At 42.9% G+C, this 23,586-nt stretch overlaps 1 protein-coding gene across 1 annotated transcript in view; it reads right to left on the bottom strand.

Annotated features, from left to right (window-relative positions):
* Nucleotides 1–23,586, bottom strand: part of CCKAR (cholecystokinin A receptor) — a 125,464-nt gene that overhangs the window by 24,967 nt on the left and 76,911 nt on the right. The window contains exon 3 of the mRNA XM_082267979.1: nucleotides 11,049–11,310. Coding sequence (XP_082124105.1) covers nucleotides 11,049–11,310 — 262 coding nt within the window. The remainder of the gene's footprint in view (nucleotides 1–11,048; nucleotides 11,311–23,586) is intronic.

The raw sequence follows: 23,586 nt of genomic DNA, 5'->3' as shown, positions 1-23,586 counted from the left end.
TCATCATATAGGCTAGTGAGTTCTGCTAGGAACAAGGCATAGGAGTTGAGAAGCTGATCGCTTTTCTCAAAAAGAGAGTCTGCCCAGGCCCGAGGATCGCCTGTTAGGTAAGAAATAATAGTACAAACCTTAATGTGATCAGTAAGGTAGGTACGGGGTTTTAGCAAGAAAAGTAACTCACATGCGTTTTTAAATTCGCGAAATTTTTTGCGATCGCCTGTAAATACCAAAGGAGGATTTATTTGGGGTTCAGGGGACTGAGCAGTGGTAAGTTGTGTCAGTCTAATTACCTGCTGCGACAGAGCCTGATTGTCTTCTTTTAATTCAGCAAGTGCGTGTATTAACGCAGTTACTTGCTGTTTTAATTGTGTCATCTGAGTGGTTATTTCTGCTGAATCCATTTGTGGTTCGTTCAATCTGTAACGCTCCTGCGTTTTATGTATGATGTGGATTTTCAGCTGCAGAAATATTCCACTTCAGTAGTCATGTAGAGAAACGCTGAGACACCAATCCCAACTCCCAATGACTCATCATGTGTGGATGATCTCAATTCAGCAAGTAAATACACACACTCAATAAGATGTTTCCTAGAGTGACTTATGTATATAGTAACACAGTGATGATAGGCTGAAGAGACAGGCTGGGTAGAGATGGTAGATGACAGACACTTGAAAGGAAATGTTCTTGAAAGTAAGATAGTAGCAGATGGGATGCAGATAGGTTTAGCAATCATGTATGGTAGCAGATGACAGAGTAGCAGGTGGACATACAAGAGAGATCAACCCAGTGCAAGAACAGGTGGTAGTAGGCTCAAGAGCTAGCAATCTTAGATAATGCAGATGTAGTAATAGTCCTTAGTATGCAGAGCTAGATAGTGTAAGCTTTAGTATGAAAGTTATAGAGGTTTCCCCTGTGGGGTACTTATCACTAATAGCAATGTAGTAGAGGAGAGGTTCGGCAAGAGCGGATGATCCGGTAGCGGGATACAGGGATCAGCGCAGCGTGGTTCCGACAGCGAGGTATGCTTGCAAGCATGAGAGCTTCAAGACAGGTTAGCATCAAGGCACAAAGCAGTTTGAACGAACACATGTGAGTGAGAGCCGGCGATCTAAATAGCCATCCAGTCCGGCGCTCAGTGATGACAGCATCAGTCTTAAAGGTGTATGCGCACCTTACCAAAAGAGAATGGTGGGGCGCATACACTTATGAAAGAGTAATTAGGGTACCCAAAGGTACCAGAACATTACATAGTTCTACTATAAAGTCTAAGGATACAACCTCCCATGGAACCTGGGGTATTGGTAGACTGCAGAGTAGACCAGATGGTTTTGTAGTGTCAATTTTGGACCTTGCACAGATGTCACATGAAGATACAAATTTTTGTACAGACGTCTTCATATCAGGCCACCAAAACTGCCTAGTAAGCAAATTAAGGGTTTTCGTCATACCCATATGTCCTGCCATGGGCACATCATGTGATAACTCCAAGAAACCCTGGTACGCATAGTAGGGGGTATGTAGAGTTTGTCGTTGTAGTAGAGGAAGCCTTCTGCATCAGTACTTAGTTGTGGTGGAGGTGAATCCAATCTTATACTGTGCAAAATCTCTTCCTTCAGGGAACGAACAACCCCAATAATACGTTCATAGGGTATTATAGGAATAGAAGGGATTTCAGCGCAGTTATCTTCGGTTAATTGTGATAGCGCATCCGCTTTTTTATTTTTGTCTGCAGGCGTGTAGGTCACTAAGAAGTTAAATCTTAGGAAAAATAATGACCATCGTACCTGCCGGTGGGAGAGAGTTTTGTTAGTCTGGAGGTATTGAAGGTTTTTGTGATCTGTATATATTAATATTGGTAACCGGGTACCCTCAAGTAGATGTCGCCAATTCTCCAGTGCCAGTTTTATGGCAAGCAACTCCTTTTCACCCACTGGGTAATTCACCTCTGGGCTGCTTAATGATTTTGAAAAGAAAGCAACTGGCTGGAGTGGTGAAGTATTTGTTGGTCGTTGGGAGAGAACTGCTCCTACTGCCATATTTGACGCATCTACCTCCAGAATATATTGGAGGGATGGGTCTGGATGGCGTAGTATGGGAGCAGAAGTAAAGCTTGATTTTACCAAGCAGAAAGCTCGATTTGCTTCTTCTGACCATTTGAATGGTTTCTTTATACTTGTCAAGTGTGTGAGAGGTCTCACAATGGCAGAAAAGTTCTTGATGAACTTCCTATAGAAGTTTGAAAATCCGAGGAATCGCTGTAATGCCTTACGAGTTGGTATAGGCCAGTCCAGAATACAGGATATCTTGCTCATATCCATCTTAATTCCGGTTTTGGATATGATGTATCCTAGGAATAATATTTCTTCTTTATGAAATAGGCATTTTTTTAATTTCACGTATAGATTGTGTGCGAGTAATCTGGATAACACAAGTCTTACATGTTTTATATGTTCAGAGAGAGATCGAGAATAGATAAGTATATCGTCCAGATATACTACAACACAGACATCAAGTAAGTCTCTAAAGATGTCGTTTATGAACCTTTAGAAAGCTGCGGGAGCATTACACAACCCGAATGGCATCACAAGATATTCGAATAATCCGTATCTGGTTCTGAATGCTGTTTTCCACTCATCTCCGTCACGGATTCGGATTAGGTTGTATGCCCCTTTCAGGTCTAATTTAGAGAAGTAAGTAGCCCCACGCACTTGTTCAATGAGTTCAGGGATGAGCGGTAAAGGATAGCGATCCTTTATTGTAATCGTATTTAATTGCCTATAATCGATAATAGGCCTAAGACTTGAATCCTTATTGCGGACAAAAAAAAGTCCTGCAGCTGTGGAAGAAGTAGAGGGTCTGATGAACCCTTTTGTCAAATTCTCATCCAAGTATTCCTTGAGATGAGAAAGTTCATCCTGTGAAAGAGGATAAACATGACCGAAAGGCAATTTGCTGTTAGGGAGTAGATCGATAGTGCAATCATAATCCCTATGGGGAGGCAACATTTGGGCATTTTTTTCAAGGAATACTTCGGACAGATCCTGATAGCATAGTGGTGCAATCTCATCTGACACCACAGACAGGATCTTTCCATAAGATGGGAGGTTACACGTAATCTCACAATAGTGAGAAGGGAAAGACAAAGTCTGTTTTTTCCAATCTATGATTGGTTGATGTGTGTGTAACCAGGGGAGTCCCAAAATAATAGAAAAATGGGGTGAAGATAGTATATCAAAAGTGGTGGTCTCCATATGAGACTCGTTAGTAGTGACGAGGAGTGCTTGTGTCTGGTTGGTGATTGGACCAGAAGATAGTGGGATACCGTTAATGAAACTAACAGAAACAGGTTTAGGTTTTGAAATAATAGGTATTTTATTTTAGGTAACAAAACATGTATCAATATAGTTTCCACAAGATCCGGTGTCGATCATAGCCTTGGTGGTAATCCTAGTCTGGTCCCACTGTAATGTCAAATGAACAAAGAGATAGGGGTTAGAAAAGGAAGTCGTTAATCCTCCTAGCAAAACATGTGAACACTCACCCTCTTTTTTGCGGACAAGGGGACAGACGCTTATCAAATGATCCGGGGATGCGCAGTACATGCAGAGGTTTCTGGATCTTCTTCTGGCTCGTTCAGTAGTTGATAAAGGTGGGCGTATGGTTCCTACCTCCATGGGAGTAGGGTCAACGGCCGAAATCCGAGAAGGACTAGGCAATGGCATTCCCATTTTCTCAGCCCTTCTTTCACGCAGTCGCCTGTCGATGTTGATACTGAGTTGTATTAAGGCATCCAAGGTGCCAGGTAAATCCGCTCGGGCGAGCTCGTCTTTAACAGCTTCTGACAAGCCGAGTCTGAATTGAGTTCGCAGAGATGTATCATTCCACCCTGAATCAAGGGTCCATCTTTTGAACTCAGCTACAAATTCTTCTACAGGTCTCCTTCCTTGTTTTAAAGCCCTCAATTGAATATCAGCAGTACTCTGCCTGTTGGGGTCATCATATAAACTAGCGAGTTCCGCTAGGAATAAAGAATAGGAGTTCAGAAGCTGATCATTTTTCTCAAAGAGAGAGTCTGCCCAGGCCCGTGGGTCACCCGTTAAGTATGAGATAACGGTACAGACTTTCATTTGATCAGTAGGGTATGTACGAGGTTTTAACAAAAAAAGTAATTGACATGCGTTTTTGAATTCACTACATTTTTTCCGATCACCTGTAAACACTAGAGGAGGGTTTATTTTAGGTTCAGGGGGTTGAGCAGCAGTGAGCCGTGAAAGACGGGTTACCTGCTGTATCAGAGTCTGATTTTCTTCTTTTACTTCGTAAGAGCAAGCATTAATGCATTTACTTGTTGTGTTAATTGTGTCATTTGAGTGGGTAATTCTGCTGAATCCATTTTTATGGTTCGTTCAATCTGTAACGCTCCTGCGTTTTTGTAGTAGGCTGGATTTGCAGCTGCAGAATCTCCACTCAGTAGTCATGTAGAGATGTGTTGAATAACCAGATCCAACTCTCCAGACTCATCACTGTGGGCTTGTCAGCTTCAGCATACAGATATACACACTCAATAAGATGTTCCTGGAGTGATAGGATGTATATAACAGTATGAAGATGATGTGCTGAAGGGACAGGTGTGAACAGTGACAGAGATGGTAAGCACTTGATAGAAATGTTCAGGAGAGTATTAGATGGTATTTAGGTAGAATGCAGATAGGTTAGTAATCGAGTATGGTAACAGGTGGTAAGGACAGCAGATGACAAATACAGGATAGACTAACCCAGTGCAAGGATAGATGGTAGTAGACTCAAGAGCTAGCAATCTATGTAACAGTGCAGATGATAGAATTAGTATGCACATAGTGTAAGTAAGGTTATGGAGGATTCCCCTGTGGGGTACTTATCACTAGTAAAGTTAGTAGTTGCAGGGTCCAGTAGTAAGGGAGTGATCCAGTAGCGAGATACAGGGATCGGTAGCGAGGTTCCGGTCTGTTTCCAAGTAAAAGGGAATAGCTGGAGGTTCCGGTAGCAAGGTAAGCTTGTAAGCATGTGGACACACGGCAGGTTGAACGAACGATGTGAGAGAGAACGCCGGCGGTTGAAATAGCCGCTCTGCGGCGCTCGGCGATGACGTCATCCGTCTTAAAGGTGTATGCGTACCACCTAATTAGAAAGGTGGGATGCATATTTGAAAGAAAAGTGGAAAATAAGGGTACCAGAGGTACCAGAATCTTACACATGTTTGCGAACCTGTTCCACAGGTGCACACCTTTACAATTTTTGGGCCTCCTTCAAAGCCAGCTCTTTGGGGTTACGGTGGGGAGGCTACGCTAAACAAAAACTACCATGTTTGCGAACCTGTTCCACAGGTGCACACCTTTACAATTTTTGGGCCTCCTTCAACACCAGCTCTTTGGGGTTAAGGTGGGGAGGCTATGCTAAAACAAAAACTACCATGTTTGCGAACCTGTTCCACAGGTGCACACCTTTACAATTTCTGGGCCTCCTTCAACACCAGCTCTTTGGGGTTACGGTGGGGAGGCTACGCTAAACAAAAACTACCATGTTTGCGAACCTGTTCCACAGGTGCACACCTTTACAATTTTTGGGCCTCCTTCAACACCAGCTCTTTGGGGTTACGGTGGGGAGGCTACGCTAAACAAAAACTACCATGTTTGCGAACCTGTTCCACAGGTGCACACCTTTACAATTTTTGGGCCTCCTTCAACACCAGCTCTTTGGGGTTACGGTGGGGAGGCTACGCTAAACAAAAACTGCCATGTTTGCGAACCTGTTCCACAGGTGCACACCTTTACAATTTTTGGGCCTCCTTCAACACCAGCTCTTTGGGGTTATGGTGGGGAGGCTCCGCCAACACCAAAACTACCATGTTTGCGCACCTGTTCCACATGTGCACACCTTCATAATTTTTACGCCTTTTTCAACACCAGCTCTTTGGGCTTACAGTGGTATGGCTCCGCCAACACCCAAACAACAATTTTTGCGCACCTGTCACACAGATGCATATCATTGTAATTTTTTTCCTTACAAAGGCAATTATTGCCTTCATTACCAGCACTTTCATAGGGATATGGTGTCAAGGCATCGTCGGCACCACCAAAGGCCCAATTTTTAAGCATCCTTTACTTCTATTCAAAGTCAAGAGACAACAGTATTCATCCAAAACATCTCTAATCTTGTTCACTCTGCACTACATTGTGACCCCTACCCCTAACCCTCAATGTATCCGTGCATATATGTCTGTTTCTTGTGAGAATTCAAGTTAAAGTGCACCAAACACCATTTTACATGAAATAAAGTGCAATTACATACATCTTTGGACTTCTTGAAAACATTTGGTAATAATAGCCCCATTGTGGAAATACACCCGTTAATTATATGCACATTTAAAGAGACAGCACCTTTTTCCAAAAAAAACTCTAATCTTGTTCCCAGTGCACTGCATTATGTCCCCATCATACACATTGGCTGTGCCATTGATTAGGAGCAAAAGAAAGGTGCGGTTAAGCAAAAAAGTCATTTTTTGAAGGTTTGGTATGCTATAATTCTGGTTCTGGACATGCTACAGAGCTGAAACTTCACAGGTACACCTTTTAGACTCCCCAGACACTAAATCCAAAGAAATCTCTTTTTTTTTTTTTAATTTTTTCAATATTTAGCTCTCTATCAAAAACGACAATTTTTAAGAACTTTTTTTTTGTGTGATTAATAGTCCCTGGGGCATGACCCAGAACCCTAGGCACTTTTTAGGGGCATTTATTGGGTTTTAGGGCTTCAAAATTGTGTTTTTTGATTGCCGAAGTTCGGGTCCCATTGATTTCAATGGGGTTCTGGAATCCGAACCGAACTTTCGGGAAATTCGGGTGTTCTGGTCGAACCGAATTTTTCAAAAGTTCGATCATCCCTACTCAAAAGCATTGTATTTATGTGCTGTTTAATCACATGTGATACTCGTGATTCATCACACATATTGAGCAAATATAGAGTTGCTCAACTGATATTCATATCGAACACTTTTGACTTCGCTTATGCATCCAAATATCGATTTATATTTATCGTGACCTCATTTACATTCCTTGTGCTTAAAGGGATTAAGAATTGATATTTTAAATATCCCCCCACCTCCACTATACACCCCCTTTCTTTTGGGATGTTAGCGGCACGCTCTTTGACTTTCGCCCTTGTGTCTGCCCCGCGACCACAGGCATCAGTATCTACAAAACAAATAAACAGGGTTTCCGCACATAGTGCTACTAATATTGTTAAATCGAACTGTTACAGCCTTCATATAAACTCCTGAAGAAGCGCTCATCGCGCGAAACATGTAGAGTTTGCCCTATGACCGGATTATAGTACTAAGACACCAAGCCTCCCAACACCACCACCGTTGGATTCGATGCCAACTTCTCACCCTGTATACCAGGAAAAGCCCTAGGGCTGTTTAATACTTCTGTTTTCTAAACAGCTTTACAGATAGTATATTTTGTCCATTAAGGTGGTTAGAGAGGTTACAGTTATCTTAACTAGTAGATTAGGTTACATATGCCTTTTAAGATTCTGTCTTTTGATTTATTTTATTTGTTTGTTTTTCTGTCTTGCACTTGTGGTGGAACACATATGTTGATATGTTTTTTAATATTTTCGAAATAAAATGTTTTTTTATGACTTAACTGTCTGGTTGTCAGTGCCAACAAAGTCCATTCAGCTCCACTTTTTCCAATAGATACCTTCCTTACATCACAGTGGGGGCAGAGCTGGGGAGCAGAAAGTGCAGGGTCTGGAGGAGGACCAGAGGAGGGCTGGAGTCTTCTGAATGCTGAGACCAGGGGAGGTGGAGACGAGGGGGTACTGCAGGTACACAGAGGGGCTCAGGATCGAAAGGAGAAGTTCTGTCCTCCTCTCTGCTGCCGACTTCTGAGACAGGGGTTGGTGGAGATGAGGGGAGTGCTGCAGCTGCAGGGGAGGTGTAGCGACCACATGAAATGACCTGGAGGGCCGTATTCGGCCCACGGGCCTTGTGTTTGACACATGTGCTCTAGATTTATTTATTTTTTCGTTGCAGTCCATGTTTAGAAAATGCACCTTAGTTCTTGCCCGAGTGGTGGGGGGAGGATGAAACCTCTGTTTAGATGTTATTGCTGATTGCATCCACCACTTCCTGTCCCAGAGACAGTATTGTCCTGTACAGGATGGAGGAAAAATCGCCCTTCTAAGGACAGCAACAAAATCTAATAGAAGTCCTAGCAATTCCCACTGTATTCATTCATTGAAGTAAAAAATATGTTTGGCTAGTGTTTGAAAACTGTAGATGTCCAGCATTTGAAAAGACACAATCACCTTGCCAATATGGGGCGAACTTCCACTGTCTTTGCAAAGGGAACCCCTGACCAGCTTATTCTCACTTTGCCCATGCTTTGCCCATGCTTTGCCCATGCTTCCTTGCTGCTCCATACTCCATTGATACCAAATCAGAAATCCACAATGTTGGTGACCTGGGGGAGCAGTGATGTCACTCCTTTGGTCTTGTGACCAAAGCAAAACAATAGGTTTGAGCACTGTCAGAGGTCAGCAGCTCACATGCTCCCCCATACCCAGAAGAGCAGCGAGGGAGCACAGGCAAGATGAGTATAAGGGGGTGGGCGGAGCCTTTACAGAGACACTGTCACTGTACCCTGCATTGACAAGGTGATAGCGCCTCATTAATGATTATTTTGGAGTAATGCATCTCTACTAAAATGAAAACAAAACAGTGTAGCACAACCGCTACTAAATCCGTAAATCAGACCTTACACGATAGTGAACATAAGCAATGTGCTAATAAACAAATCAATATGCATCAATCTCCATATAACAAAATAATATCAATGTGATGTGACAATAAAAAAATATATGTGATGTGATAAAAGATAAAGATAAAAGATGATCCACCACCCCGTGAAAATTCTTGCAATATTCAGTGTCAGCCACCACTCATGCTCCACTAGCTGCTCACTTCAGAGTCATGACCCCCAGCATTACCAGTCAGGTCACAAGCAGTGGTTCCTTTAGGGCCCCTTTAACACTTGTACGACCTGAAAGTGGCCCGACTTTGCAGTGCGACTTTGATGCAACTTTAACGCGACTTCAATGCCACATGAAGAAATGCCTGTGTAATCTTGAGGTCTATGGACCTCAAGCCACATCAAAGTCAGACCAAAGTAGTTCAGGGACTACTTTGAAGTCACTGCGACTTGAAGTCGCACACATATGAATGGTACTCATTAGAAATCATAGGGTTTGACTTGTCATGTGACTTTGCAGTCCCAAGTTGCACAGCATGTCACACAATTGTGTGTCTTAGGGGAATAAGTGATGGTAATATAGCATCCTCAATCCTCCAAATCTCCTCTAGCTCAGTGTCAGCATCCAAGTAAGCCGAAGTGCATGTAGAGATGGGAATAAAATACAGCAAATCTCTGTATCAAATATTTTTTTGGGCTTAAAAGATGAAGAAATCTATTCACAATAAAAAGCACTTAAGCCATGCCCACTAAATCTCGCATGTGTTAAACAAAAATCAGAAATAGAGATGGCCATGAGATGACTCATAATCTAGGCTCTGTCTGTCCCAGGGGCGTAACTACAGAGGTTGCAGGGGTTGCATTTGCAACCGGGCCCCATGCTCCAGGGGGCCTGTGCAGCTCCCCTGTACACCTGGATAGGAGGGGCGGTGGGGGCAGCATGTAGAGAAATCACTGTCCTCCTTTTTCCTCCTGTAGCTGCAGGAGGAAAATGGAGGAGATTGGTTCCTCTGTATGCTGCCCCTGCCACTCCTCCTATCCAGTTCACTTGTGTTCTGCTGGCTCCGGGCCCCTGTGTGCTTCCCTGGTCCCTCCCCCGCTACTGTGCTGTACCCCCCCCCCCCACACTGTGTTCCCTTCCCTCTCCTGCTGGCTGCTACAGGGGATGTGTCACATTAGAGAACCAGGAAGGGGTCGGTAAATATGTAATTTACCAGCTCCTTCCTTTTCTGGATGGACAGAGTCATAGTCAGTGACATTGTAAAAAAAATTAAATAAAATGATAAAAAATACAATTAAAATACCAAAAAATAAAAACTACTGACACCAGTGGCTGAACTTCCAGGATCGCAAAGGTCAGACTGGGCCCTGGCATTCCACCACCGTGGGGAGGCCCCAAGATGGCAGGAAGGGGGCCCACTGCAGAACTTGTGAAAGGGTCCCGCTGTCGGAACGTAATAAAGAGCCCCGCAATGAGAGTAAAGGGCCCCAGGATCAATGGAAAGAGCCCCAGGCTTGAAGGGAAGGGCCCAGGCCAGGGTCCCTTCATGGTTTCTTGCACCGGGGCCCTGAAGGTTCTAGTTAGGCCTCTGCTCTGTCCCCTATAAGTGTTACATCCGAGGGGTGTGGACTTCATCAGTTTTTATTGTCACATTACATTTATATTATTTTGTTATATGGAGATTGATACATATTGATTTGTTTATTAGCACATTGTTTATGTTCACTGTAGTGTGAGGACAGATTTAGTAGAGGTTGTGCTACACTGTTTTGTTTTCTTTAAATCATCTTGAAGTGCCCGTTCACACTAGTGTGATGCCAGACATTGCATGTGATTCACACCGCATTGCTGTGCAGATCACATGCCATGTCTGTGCGATGTGATTTCAGCCATACAAAATGTATGGCTGAAGTTGCATTGCATTCGCACTAAAATTTTTTTTGGTTCTCACTGGAATCGGATCGCACGGGTTTTCACACCTATGCGATCTGATTCCTGCACCATTTCACAGTTCGCACTGCGATCTGGGCCAACTCAATATTGAACCCTACGGACTAAGACTGGGATGCCATTAAAGTTCATGTACGTGTAAAGGCAGGAATCCAAATAGTTTTAGTAATATAGTGTATCTCTACTGCAAAATAAGCTGGGGAAAACATAAATGAACAGTGTCAATTAATGTATTTCTTACAGTAGAATGTGGATATCATGATATGTAAAAATAGTAGGGTATACTAATGATCCACACTTACCATGACTGTTGTGTGAGGTCGCTGGGCCACTCCAGCCTACACATGTTGCCCGTCACATTCTCAGACTTTGGAAATGGCACCAATGTACTGTAAATTGGGTATGGTAACATGACCGTGAAGGAGAGGAACCAGGTAACCGCAATTACTTTCAAGGCATGTGACTTTGTTTGCCACACTCGTGACTGTAATGGCTTGCAAATTGCACTGTACCTTTCCAAAGATATGGCAACCAGATTAAACGTTGACACGCTCACGGAGATGCCTATCCAAGGAAACAAGAAAACACTGTTATCTCCTCTAGTCAATTAACAGAAGTAAATGAGAGATCTACACAGCATACATCACATACTGACATCATGTGGCCCTATTAGCAAACAAAGCTGATGTTATCAAAGGACATTCGTGAGCTCAGATTAATAAGACATAGTCTCTGAACAAGAAACAATTAGGTCTTCAGCTTCTATCAAAGGATCAACATGGGTAGCTATGTACATGGATATACATGAGATTGTTAAATTGGCTGCTACTGATCTAAGCAACACTTGTGATAATCCGGCTATGTAAAGGTACGGGGTCTGATCATTATCGCACATGAAGGTTTTTTTTCTACATTTCACTACAAAGCTGATAGCTCCCTATTACAGCATCATTTTCATAGCTATCTGTGGGCTGAATTGGGAAGATGATTATGGGTAGATAGATAGAGGTGCACAATTGTTCAAGGCTAGTTATACACTATATTTTCAAAAGTATTGGGACACCTGCCTTTACATGCACATGAACTTTATTGGCATTCCAGTCTTAGTCTGTAGGGTTCAATATTGAATTGACCCACCCTTTGCAGCTATACATGTACATGAGAGACTAGACCAGTCATGGATGGGGGTGGGTTGGGGGAGGTTTGGGCTGTTCCCTCCCACCTGCCTCCTATCCATCCATTAGCAGTCATGTGCTCCCAGTGTGGAGACACTCAAATTAAAAGTGTTAGGACTGCAGGTAAAACAGGGTGCCATGTAGTGGCCCTGCAGCTTACACATGCTTTTTCAAATGCGTGCCAACTAAACCCCTGTTCTTTATTTATATCATGAGACAGGTCTACTTGGTTGGTGGCAGACTGGAGGGTGAGTACATCAGACTGGGGGCTGGCTGCCTTCCATGCACCTCTCTTAATCCTTTTCAATTCCTTTTTACCCTTTGCAGCTATAACAGCTTTCAACTCTTCTGGGAAGGCTGTCCACAAGCTTTAGGAGTGTTTCTTTGGGAATGTTTGACAGTTCATCCAGAAGCGCATCTGTGAGGTCAGGCACTGATGTTAGACAAGAAAGCCTGGCTTGCAGTCTCCGTTCTAATTCATCCCAAAGGTGTTCTATCTTGTTGAGGTCAGGACTCTGTGTAGGCCAATCAAGTTCCTTCGCCCCAAACTTGCTCATCAGTGTCTTTATGGACCTTTGTGCACTGGTGCGCAGTCATGTTGGTACAGCCATCCCCAAACTGTTCCCACAAAGTTGGGAGCATGAAAGTGTCCAAAATGTCTTGGTATGCTGACGCCTTAAGATTTCCCTTCACTGGAACTTTGGGGCCAAGCCCAAACCCTGAAAAACAACCCCACACCATAATCCACCCTCCACCAATGGATGAGCGAGTTTGAGGTGGAGGAACTTGACTGGCCTGCACCAGTCAAATTCTTTAAGAATGGTCAAACATTCCCATAGACACACTCCTTAACCTTCTGGACAGCCTTCCCAGAAGAGTTGAAGCTGTTTAAGCTGCAAAGGGTGGGCCAATTCAATGCTGCACCCTACAGAATAAAACTGGGATACCATTAAAGTTCATGTGCATGTAAAGGCAGGTGTCCCAATACTTTTGAGAATACAGTGTATATCATTACCTGTTACCTTTAAAACTGGACCACATGTATTTTTTTATGTTGCACAAGTAATACATTAGAGTAAGAGTCACATATATTTATTACCTCTCAGAGAGACCACAATGCTCCCTCTAAAAAAGCCTACATTCTTCCTTTCTTCACTTGATAGGCATCACCCAGGGTTAATATCTGCTACCTGGACTAAAACTCTGGCTCAGAGATGACTCGTGTATATCATGGTCCTTGTGCAGTATTATCGTTGGTGCTGTGTGTACACTTCTCACGCATGATCAGACCCCCGCATCTGCTTGGAACAAAGGTTCCAAGCAAACAGCTCAGTAGATGACACTGTAATTGCAATGAAACATGTTGGCTATGCACCTCCACGAGCAATAATTATATATGTGGTCAAAATCTATCTGCTCCCTTTTATTATTAAGCCCCCACCGTGGAATTGAGCCCTTGTTATATTGTCTTTTTTTTCTTATTACATTCTAAGGGTCTGCATCCAGCTTTGCAGTACCACACAGTGATTGTGCTTTGCTGCTTCTTCTCAGAATATCTATAAGTACCCTGACCTACTAACAGCAATACACTCCATGTTTAGCAAATATTGAACATTTACCTTCTACACGTTTTGTATAAAATAAGGGAATTTTTAATTTAACTTTAATTTAAAAGCTGATGTTTCCTTTTGCATTCATTTTGCAGTGTAGCTGAATAACAATGTTTTAATACGTTACAACCTTTTATACGTTTATAAGCAAATCTTTATCTTCTTGAAAACTAACCACCCATTCTTGATGGGTCCTCTCTCCTGCCTTCCCCCTGTCTCCCCTTACACATTTGTAAAGAAAAAAAATTAAATGGTAACTCCACTTTAATGGGGGAAAAAAATAGCAAATAGGGAAAAAATAATATAGCGTACATAATTGCGACAAAAGTCATATTGTAATTGAATGCTATTAAAAATTACCTTTCCTTTTCAGTCTGCAGCTCTGTAATTTTCTGAAAATGCAATATGGCTGCCTGGAGGTGTTCTGTACACAGAATGTATACTGACCACACCCCAGGATATCATTTCCAGCTTGTGTGATTGGCTCACCAAATTTCCCAGAAGTCTGCCTAAGATACAAGTCAGATTCCAGGCATCCCTTGCAACAAAAATGTCATTTATGGTGGGATACTCGCAATAGGAACACATCTAAAGGGATGCAGGCCCAGCAGACTTCCTCATGAGTGCTCTGCAGGTGCACAGCTGATTGATAATTATGAAACCACTCCCATTAGACCCACTCAGCACAGGGGCCAGAAGAACAATCAGTGATTTCTTCAGAATAACAAAAGGTAGGAATCTGCAACAAAGGTTGTTATAATCCTTGCAATGAACAGAGATCACCTAGAGGGGAATGTTTTTTTCTCAACAAAAGTGGAGTTACTCCACTGAAAAAGACATTTTTTTTTGAGCATTGCCCAGAAACACCACAGGTCTTTGTGATGTCTCTCACACTAAACGATTCCTAGGATGTGTGATGTAGACATTCCAGTAGGCAGTTTGCGGGACTCACACATGTGCCTGGGGCTGTTCAAGAGAAGGGAGCTATAGAATACAGGGAAAAAGTACAGTTACAAAACAGTTTAAAAAGGGGTTAGGAGGGCCCTGTTCATGAATGCTTACAATCAAAAGTACTAACGTCTTGGCTGTACTTAAAGTGGAACTTTAGTCAGAAAATGAAGTCTTGCTAGATGACTTCAGGCTGGCCCCTATTACAGGTATAGCTATGTAAAACATTAAAAATAAGTACCTATACTGTTTAAAATCCAGTAATACACTGTCTCACCCTGCTCTGCACATGTTCAGTTCCTCTATATTTTAGGTACTGCCAAATAGAAAGACTGATCTGCTGACTGCCTTAAAGCAGAATTAAATCCACCTAGCCTCTACAACTAAGAAAGCTGCTTCTGTTTGATCTGCAACTGCCATGGTGCTGCAGATAAGTTATAACACCAGCCATTTGATGGTTTGATAGTTTGGTTGAGGAAACAAGCAAATGTGACAGTTAGCAATCCCAGCATTCCAGGAATATAACTGTTTTTTTAAACCGTTAAATCGAATGGGTGAGTTCCACTTTATAATTTACTGCTGCTCAGGGAATCTGGGCTTCAGCTAAATGGCAGCCTCCAGGAAGAAGAAACAGGAACAATGCTGGAGGCAATTTACAGCACACACTAATTTTGGTGTAATTTTGGCATAATTATTAATTTAGAGTTTACGTTCCTTGCTAAAGAATATTATTTTTTATGAAGTTGTTATGGGTAAAGTTTCGCTTTGATAGTCATATTATTAAATGCCCCTGATTTCAAGTTCTCTGGGTACTGTGGAGGATAAGTGAAGCTGAGCGTAACACTTCCAACAGTCTTAGAGATATCTCTATCATACAGCAAAAAATACCAGCGTATTCTTGGGTGCCAACATTAAAAACAGTTGTGGTTAGGACTTTGGAGGCACCACCAAAACAATGCACAACCTAATATAATTGTTCCATATACAAATGTATAAGTTTACTACCAAAAAAGTATAAAATCTATAAAACACAAGGAAGCATCATATGCTTTAACCCTCATCAAACATTCATATGAGCTTTCCACTCCACTTCACACAGGGAATAAATGTCCAATCATTTCTCATTATACAAAGTAGATGGCTCCATGTGAGATGACCTAACACGTTTCTAGACAATATCTTCCTCAAGGATTTGGAGAGAGGAATGGCCTAATATTTGTACAAACATGCAATAAATGGAACCCAATAATGCTCTGGGGCTTCGCCTCTCATCTCTTCCATTGGGGCCAATGGAGAAGATAGGAGACCATTCCTTGGATTATTATTAGACCCCATTGATCACATGGTTTCTACACTCCCCCTACAGGGGCTATTTAAAGTTTTCCAAAAATGAGCCTATTCCTCCCTGGACCTCTGCCAATGCAGTTACTGTCAGAAGACATTTCTATCTGGTATTACATACATGACCACATCAACTATGAGAGGTATGCTTATTTCATTTTATGAGCTACATTTCAGATTTATTAACTGTGAACTTGGGACAACGCACTACATATATATATATATATATATATATATATATATATATATATATATGGGAGCCCGTTTTACATAAAATTTTAATTTGTTTTTGGTTTGCAATCTAGAACAGTGTTTCTCAACTCAGGTCCTCAGGGCACACTAACAGGCCAGATTTTAAGTATTACCTTGGGGAGATGCAGACTAGAATACTGCAATCACTGAGCAGCAAATGATATCACAGTTTTCAGTTTTCTTGCAAACCTGGCCTGTTAGTGGGCCCTGAGGACAGGAGTTGAGAAACACTGATCTAGAACATGGGGCATCTCCTGTGATTCTTGTGCATACCCTTACATTCCCCAAGCATTTTTGCATTGTTTTTGACCAAATAGAAACTGCATTAGTGGAGGTCCAGAGAGAAAGACTCACGTTTTTGTAATGAACTTCTAAGCTTTTATATAAAAAAAATATTTTTGTTTTTGCATTGTTTTGGTGGTACCTGCAAGGTGTCAACCATGGCTGTTTTTTTTTCTATATCTCCATCACACACCAGACCGGTGTACACCCAGGTGCAGGGTGCTCAAGCAACTTGTGGATGGCGGCACTGTAATTAGATATAAAATATATTGCCAGCACATTTTAATCTTCTGCAATAAGAAACATCTTTATTGATGTTCATTCAGCATGTCATACAGCAAAATGGAATGTTTTGGAACCATTGGGGTCCCTTCATCATGCAAAGTGACATGATGTCACTTTGCCTGACCCCTGATGGTTCGTAAATGTTGCACTTTTCTAAATGACACGCTGAGTGAACATTAATAAAGATGGTTCTTATTGTATTGGCATTATTTTTTCAATGTCCAGCAATCAGTTACATCATTACATTATATGTGAGTAATGTGAAATTCCTTTCACTCTGTGTACTACATACAGTAGGGAAAATAATTATTTGATCTCCTGCAGATTTTGTAAGTTTGCCCACTTACAAAGAAAGAAGGGTCTATAACTGTTATCATAGGTGTATTTTCAATGAGACAGAATATCAACCATAAATCCAGAACAAACATGACACAAATGTTATAAATTGAGTTGCAGTTCAGTGAGTAAAATAAGTATTTGATCCCTTATAGGGATGGGCCTGAACGACCCCCTGTTCAGTTAGCACCAGAACTTTCGAACATCGCGAAAGTTCAGGACCGAATAACAAACCCCATTGAAGTCTTCGGGACCCGAATTAGAAAAATCAAAAGTGCCCATTTTGAAGGCTTACATGCAAGTAATTGGACATACAATACTTATGGGGTCTGGGTATTGCCCTGGGGGACATGTATCAATAAAAAAAAGTTGGTAAAAACGTAATTTTTAAATGAGCAGTGATTTTACTGATGCCTAAAGTGAAAGCATCAAAATTAGAAATAACAATAAAAATGAAAAATTCCTATCAATTTAGTGCCTGGGGGGGTCCCCTTAGTCTACCTGTTAAGTGACACTTCTGTACTGTGCATAGAAGCTGCTGCAGAAATAATTGCATTTATAAAGCCAAAGAAATGACATTTTCCCTTCAAGCTTTCTTTATTTTGGTACAACAGTTTGGGGAGCCGGTCTGTATGATGAGGCCACAATGTAGTGCACTGGGAACAAGATTAGCGATTTTTTGGATAAATTCTGGTGTCTCTAATGCAGACTTTGGATAGAAATAACGGGTGTGGAAAAATTGGTCTTTGGGTGTCGAAGGTGCCTTCACACTGTAACTCTATAGAGGGAATGTTGGGGAAAGCATAAATTGCCTTGCTGTCAAAAATGTAAATGATATGCACCTTTTAAACAGGTGTGGAAAAATTGGTCTTTGGGTGTCTGTGGCGCCTTCACACCGTAACCCTTTAGAGGTACTCTACATGAAAGCAAGAATTAGCCTTGCTGTCAAAAATTTAAATGATATTAACCTGTCAAACAGGAGCAGAAAAATTGGTCTTCGGGTGTTAATTGTGCCCATGAAACCTATACCAAAAAAATGACTTTCAGATGAAATCAACACCTACAACACTAGGCAGCCACCACATCTCAAAAACACTTAATCAGTGACATCGCCATCAGGGGCAATGCTGTAATTTGGCCTAAGCCAGCAAGGCACTTTGCGGGGGGGGGGGGGGGGGTCAAAAAAGCCACCCCTAGCATGAAAAAAAACCCTCAATCCATCCTCCCATGGCACCGCCCCGGCCTTGATGAAGCTAGGAGTCAGTGCAGCCAATCATATTATTCATGGAAGGGGGGTGGGATCAGGAGACCAATGGGAGGTTAGGATCCTTCTCCCCTCCCCTCCTTGCTGCACGGGGTATTTGCTCCTCCTTAGGGGTTACCCTGGCGCCTCCGCCCCTCCCTCCCTGGCTCCAAGAATGGAGCTCACTCCCAAGTAATCCTGGCACCTCGGCTCCACCCCTCCCTCACAGGCCTTATCAGTAACAAAACCTCCAGCAGCACTGAATGCCCGTTCAGAAGGAATGCTGGATGCAGGGCAGCCCAGCAGCTCAATTGCATCCTGGGCAAGTTCTGGTTAGTGGTCTATTCTCATGACCCAATAACCCAGTAGATCGTCAACTGAAAAGCTCTCCATGTCTGTATTTGCCCCTAGATAATTGTCCACCATATGGAGGACCATAAGGGTTGACGTATGTCTTTTTCTGCTTTAATGCCTCCTAGACTGCCAGAATCTTCCTCCTTTTCCCTCTCCTCATGTGCGTTATGTGGCGTAGAAAGAATGTTGTCTGCATAAAGTGGGCCTTCCTCCCGCTGCTCTGCCTTGAGTGCCCTGTCCATAATGCCACACAGAGTCTGATCCAGCAGAAACACAACAGTGATTGTGTCACTGCTGCATGCATTGTCACAGCTTACCATCCTTGTGGTCTCCTGACAGTACAGTGCATGCATCCTTTATCAGCATGACTGAGACAAATGCAGATGAGCCGCTCAGGTTAACCTTTTGTCCTTGTCCATGATGTTTTGATGTCCAGTTTTGGATCTACAGTGGTGAATAAACTTCACATGTTCACTTACATCGGTGCGCGGTCATCACTTTATGTTTGAAGATCCTTTATCAGCAGCCATTGTCCTGGGGAAAAAAGCTGAGCCAGCCTGAGTCTGTTGTTGTGCCAAACTCACACAGGTACTCGTTGATGGCCCTCTGCTGCATGAGAAGCTGCTGCAGCATTGCCAAAGTTAAGTTCCACCTGCAGGGCATGTCACAAATCAGGCGGTTTACGGGCAGGTGCAATTCCCGCTGAATTTCATCCAACCAAGCACTGGCTATGTATGACGGCCTGAAATGGCTACAGACTCTTCTGGCCTGCTTTAGCAGATCTTCCAACCCCGGGTACCTATTTAGGAAATGCTGCACCACCAAATTGAGGACATGTGCCGGGCATGGCATGTGTCGATTTTCCCTGTCTAAGGGCGGACAGGAGGTTTGTGCCATTATCGCACACCACCATTCCGGCTCCAGCTGGCATGGTGTGAACCACCTCTGGGCTTGCCCCTGCAGAGCTGCAAGAATCTCTGCTTTTGTGTGGTTCCTGTCCCCTAGACACACCAACTGAGGCACTGCATGGCAACTTTTAGCCTGACTCATTGACTAGCCCCTTGAACACTAAAGGGGCTTTGTCTGACAATTCAGAATAGGAGGGCAAGGAGGAGGAGAAGGAGGGGTAGAGCTGACAAATCTTGCATCATCACCGCTAGCTGTATAAAGACATGGCGGCACAACAAGCTGCAGCACTGAGCCCTGTCCTACATACTCCTGAGTTGCAAGCAGAGTTACCATGTGTGCTGTGAATGAAATATAGCGTCCCTAACCATGCTTGCTGGACCACGTGTCAGCAGTAATGTGGACTTTGCGGCTAACTGACTGGCACAACGATGCCACAACATTGCCTTCCACGTGATGGTACAAAGCTGGAATGGCCTTATGTTAAAAGAAATACCGACTGGAAACCTGCCATTGTGGTACAGCAAATTCACAGCAGGGGGCAGAATCCACCAGATAGAGAGGCAGAAGTTGTAAAGCCAGCAGCTTTGGCAAGCTTGCATTTAGACGCTGGGCATGTGGGTGGCAGTGATTTTTTTTTTTGTTTTTTTTTTGTTGCAGCAGATGGGGCAGAGAAATTTGCCAACTATAGTCTACAGCTGGTGGTGTGCTACTGGCAGAAGTGCTGCAAGGAGCTGGGACACCCTATGCTATACCATCATCCCTGTCAGTGGAGGTTGCTGAGAATTCATGAGATATGGCGGGGGGTAGGCTGAGGTGAGAAAGGAGGAGGAACAGAATTGCATTCCTTTTGTGTGGCTTTCAGTAGCTCTTGCCAATGGGCTGAGTGGTGGGAGGTTAAATGCCTTGCCAAGCATGTGGTACCCAAATGGCTGGTGTTTTTTGCCACGCTTGATGTGCTTGAGACAAAGTTTTCAAATTGCAACAGCGCGATTGGCTGCACATGTGCTAAAAAAGGCCCAGACAGCTGAGCTGTAGGAATGGTGCTGGGAGATAACAGCTCCACAATGTGATAGAATAGGGTGGCTGCTCTCTACTCTTCTATGATGGCTGCCTCGTTGGGGTTGTTCCTCACTTTCCTCCTCTGCTGTATCCGGCAACCAATTTGTGTCAGTGACCTCATCATCATCATCTCCTTCATCCTCAGTACTACTGGAGACAACTTGGCAATATGCTGCGGCTGGGGGAACTTGACTGCCAATTTGTGTACCAGTGTGTACACCCCTCTTTGTAGGCTCATGTTCCTATCTTCCTCAATCTCAGAACCAACGTTTGAATCAAATAATGATTGTGCATCATCAAGGAGCAAGTGGCTGATGCAGTGTACAAATAACTCAGCTGACTTCTCCATGCCTGATGCTAGGGCTATGGCAGGAATAGCTGTGGGCAATGAGGCAGATTTAGCCACTCAGGCAGCTGCAGTGGACTGCGCACTAGCCTCTGTTTAGGTGATGGAGGATCAGGAGGATGAGGAGGCTTTAGTAAGCCAGTCCTCCACCTCCTCTGCTTGCCGTGGCTGGATAGCATGGGCAACATCCCTAAACAGAGGAAATGATGCCCTGCCTGAGGACTGACCACATCCACCTTTGCCTGTGGACACATATGCTGCTTGTCCCCTCACAGTGCCATGGGAATGTCTGCCTCTTCTTGGTTTCCTCCCAGACATAATAGGAAGGTGTTTTTTAACAAAATGTAATAAAGATGTGGAAATGTGTACGTGGATGCACTTTAATCAATGGAAAGTGGTGTTTGGTGCACTTTAACACGAGTACACACTACACAAAAACACTCCACCGAAACACTACAATATACTGCAGTAAAACTGCACTAATGCACAGAAATATACTGCGTTAAATGTGCACTAATGGACAAAAACATACTGCGTTAAACGCGCAGTAACGCACAGAAATATACTGCGTCAAAGGGCACGTAACACACTGAAATAAACTGCCGTAAACGTGCACTATCACACAGAAATTATTCTGAACGTACAGAAATATACTGCTTTAAAGGGAACGAAACGCACTGAAATATACCGCGTTAAATGTGCACTAACGCACAGAAATATACTGCATTAAATGTGCACTAACGCACAGAAATATACTGCATTTAGCAGCACATAACACACTGAAATATACTGTGTTAAACGTGCACTAACGCACTGAAATATACTGCGCTAAATGGCATGTAATGCACTGAAATATACTGCTTTTAACATGCAATAACACACGGAAATGTACTGCAATAAACGGCACATAATGCACTGAAATATACTGCATTAAGCGTGCACTAACGCACAGAAATATACTGCGGTAAATGGCACGTAACGCACTGAAATATACAGCGTTAAACCTGCAATAACGCACAGAAATATACTGCGTTAAACGTGCACTAATGCACAGAATTATACTGCGTTAAACATGCCATAATGCACTGAAATAAACTGAATTAAATCTGCACTAAAGCACAGAAATATTCTGCGTTAAACGGCACATAAAAGCACTGAAATATACTGAGTTACACGTACACTAATGCACAGTAATATACTGCATTAAACTGCAGTAACGCACTGAATTATACTGCATTAAACATGCACTATTGCACAGAAATATACTGTGTTAAACAGCATGTAACGCACTGAAATATACTCCGGTAAATAGCACGTAGCGCACAGAAATATACTGTGTTAAACGTGCAATAATACATTAAACTATGATGCAGTAAACCTGCCCTGAAAAAACAACTCACACTGACTGAACTATCACTAGATTCACACTAAAGTGACACTAAAGTAAAAATGAATGGTCGCACTACACTCACAGTGACTGAACTATCACTAGATTCACACTAAACTGATACTCTACACTGACAATAGGATCACAATAGCACACTACTCTCTAGTAGCACTGACTAGAGCCCTGTTCTATCTCTCTCCACGCCAGTATCACACTACAAATCGCCACTATTGAAAAAATACTTTTATAGTGTGGAGTGGGACTAAGAGCAATAAATCATGATTAGATAGAGTCATCATCACTTTCTCCAATCATGGCTCTGACAGTGCTCAGTACCCTGATGTGGCAAAACTTTTATTGCTTCAGCCAATCGGGCTTCCAATACAATGAGCGGCATTGTGGTTGTTCAGTGGGCCAAACAAACGGTCGAACCCCTCCAAAATTTGGGTGTTCGTCGAACGGGCGAACAGCCAATGTTCACCTAATTCTAGCTGCTAAATGAGTTTCCTGCAAATAGGTCACATTAATCTGCTATTTCTGGTGATAACAAAAAACTTTTACTTTCTTTTGTGGTGAGTTGAGGCCTTGGACAATCAAGGGGGGCCAGTTAGGTGGCATTATCAGAGGTCATAGTACAAAAAGGACCCTCTGGGACCAAATGGGGAGAAAGGGGAAACAGCTTGGGGAAAAAAGATTGGAAGGAAAAAAGAGGAAAGAGAGTAAGGGGACAGGAAGAGGACCCATTGTGGCAGTTAATGGGTTACATTTTTAATTGCTTTAGCCAATCAGGGCTTCCAATGCACTGTGCAGAGGTGAAGTGCATTGTGGTCATTCGACGGGCTGAACAAATGGTCGAACGCCCTGATAATTCGGGTGTTCGTCGAACTCATGCTCAGGCCAAACCCTTCGCCCATCCCTAATCCCCTACCAAACAACAACAATGATGGCTTCCACAGACTGGCTATAGTAGGTGCTCATGTGGTACACAGATTAGTCCTGTCAATTTAAGAAGCTTCCAATGACAACTCGTTATGTGTGAAAAAGACAACTGTCCCCAGAATCTCTTTCTTCTATTCAAACCTCACCATCATCAGCAAGACCAAAGAGCTGTCAGGGACAAGATTGTAGATTTGCAGAAGGCTGGAATGGGCTACAAGACCATCAGCAAGAAGCTAGGTGAGGAGACAACTGTCATTTGCAAATGGAATAAATACAAAATAACCAATTCAATAACATCACTTTAACAAAACACATGTATTAAATTATGTTCCATATGTGTAGTTTTCTGATATACAGTCAGGCCCATAAATATT

The sequence above is a fragment of the Pelophylax lessonae genome (assembly GCF_965119305.1).
Source record: "Pelophylax lessonae genome assembly, chromosome: 1".
In the NCBI taxonomy this organism is placed as follows: Eukaryota; Metazoa; Chordata; class Amphibia; order Anura; family Ranidae; genus Pelophylax; species Pelophylax lessonae.
This window is presented reverse-complemented; position numbering and strand designations above follow the sequence as displayed.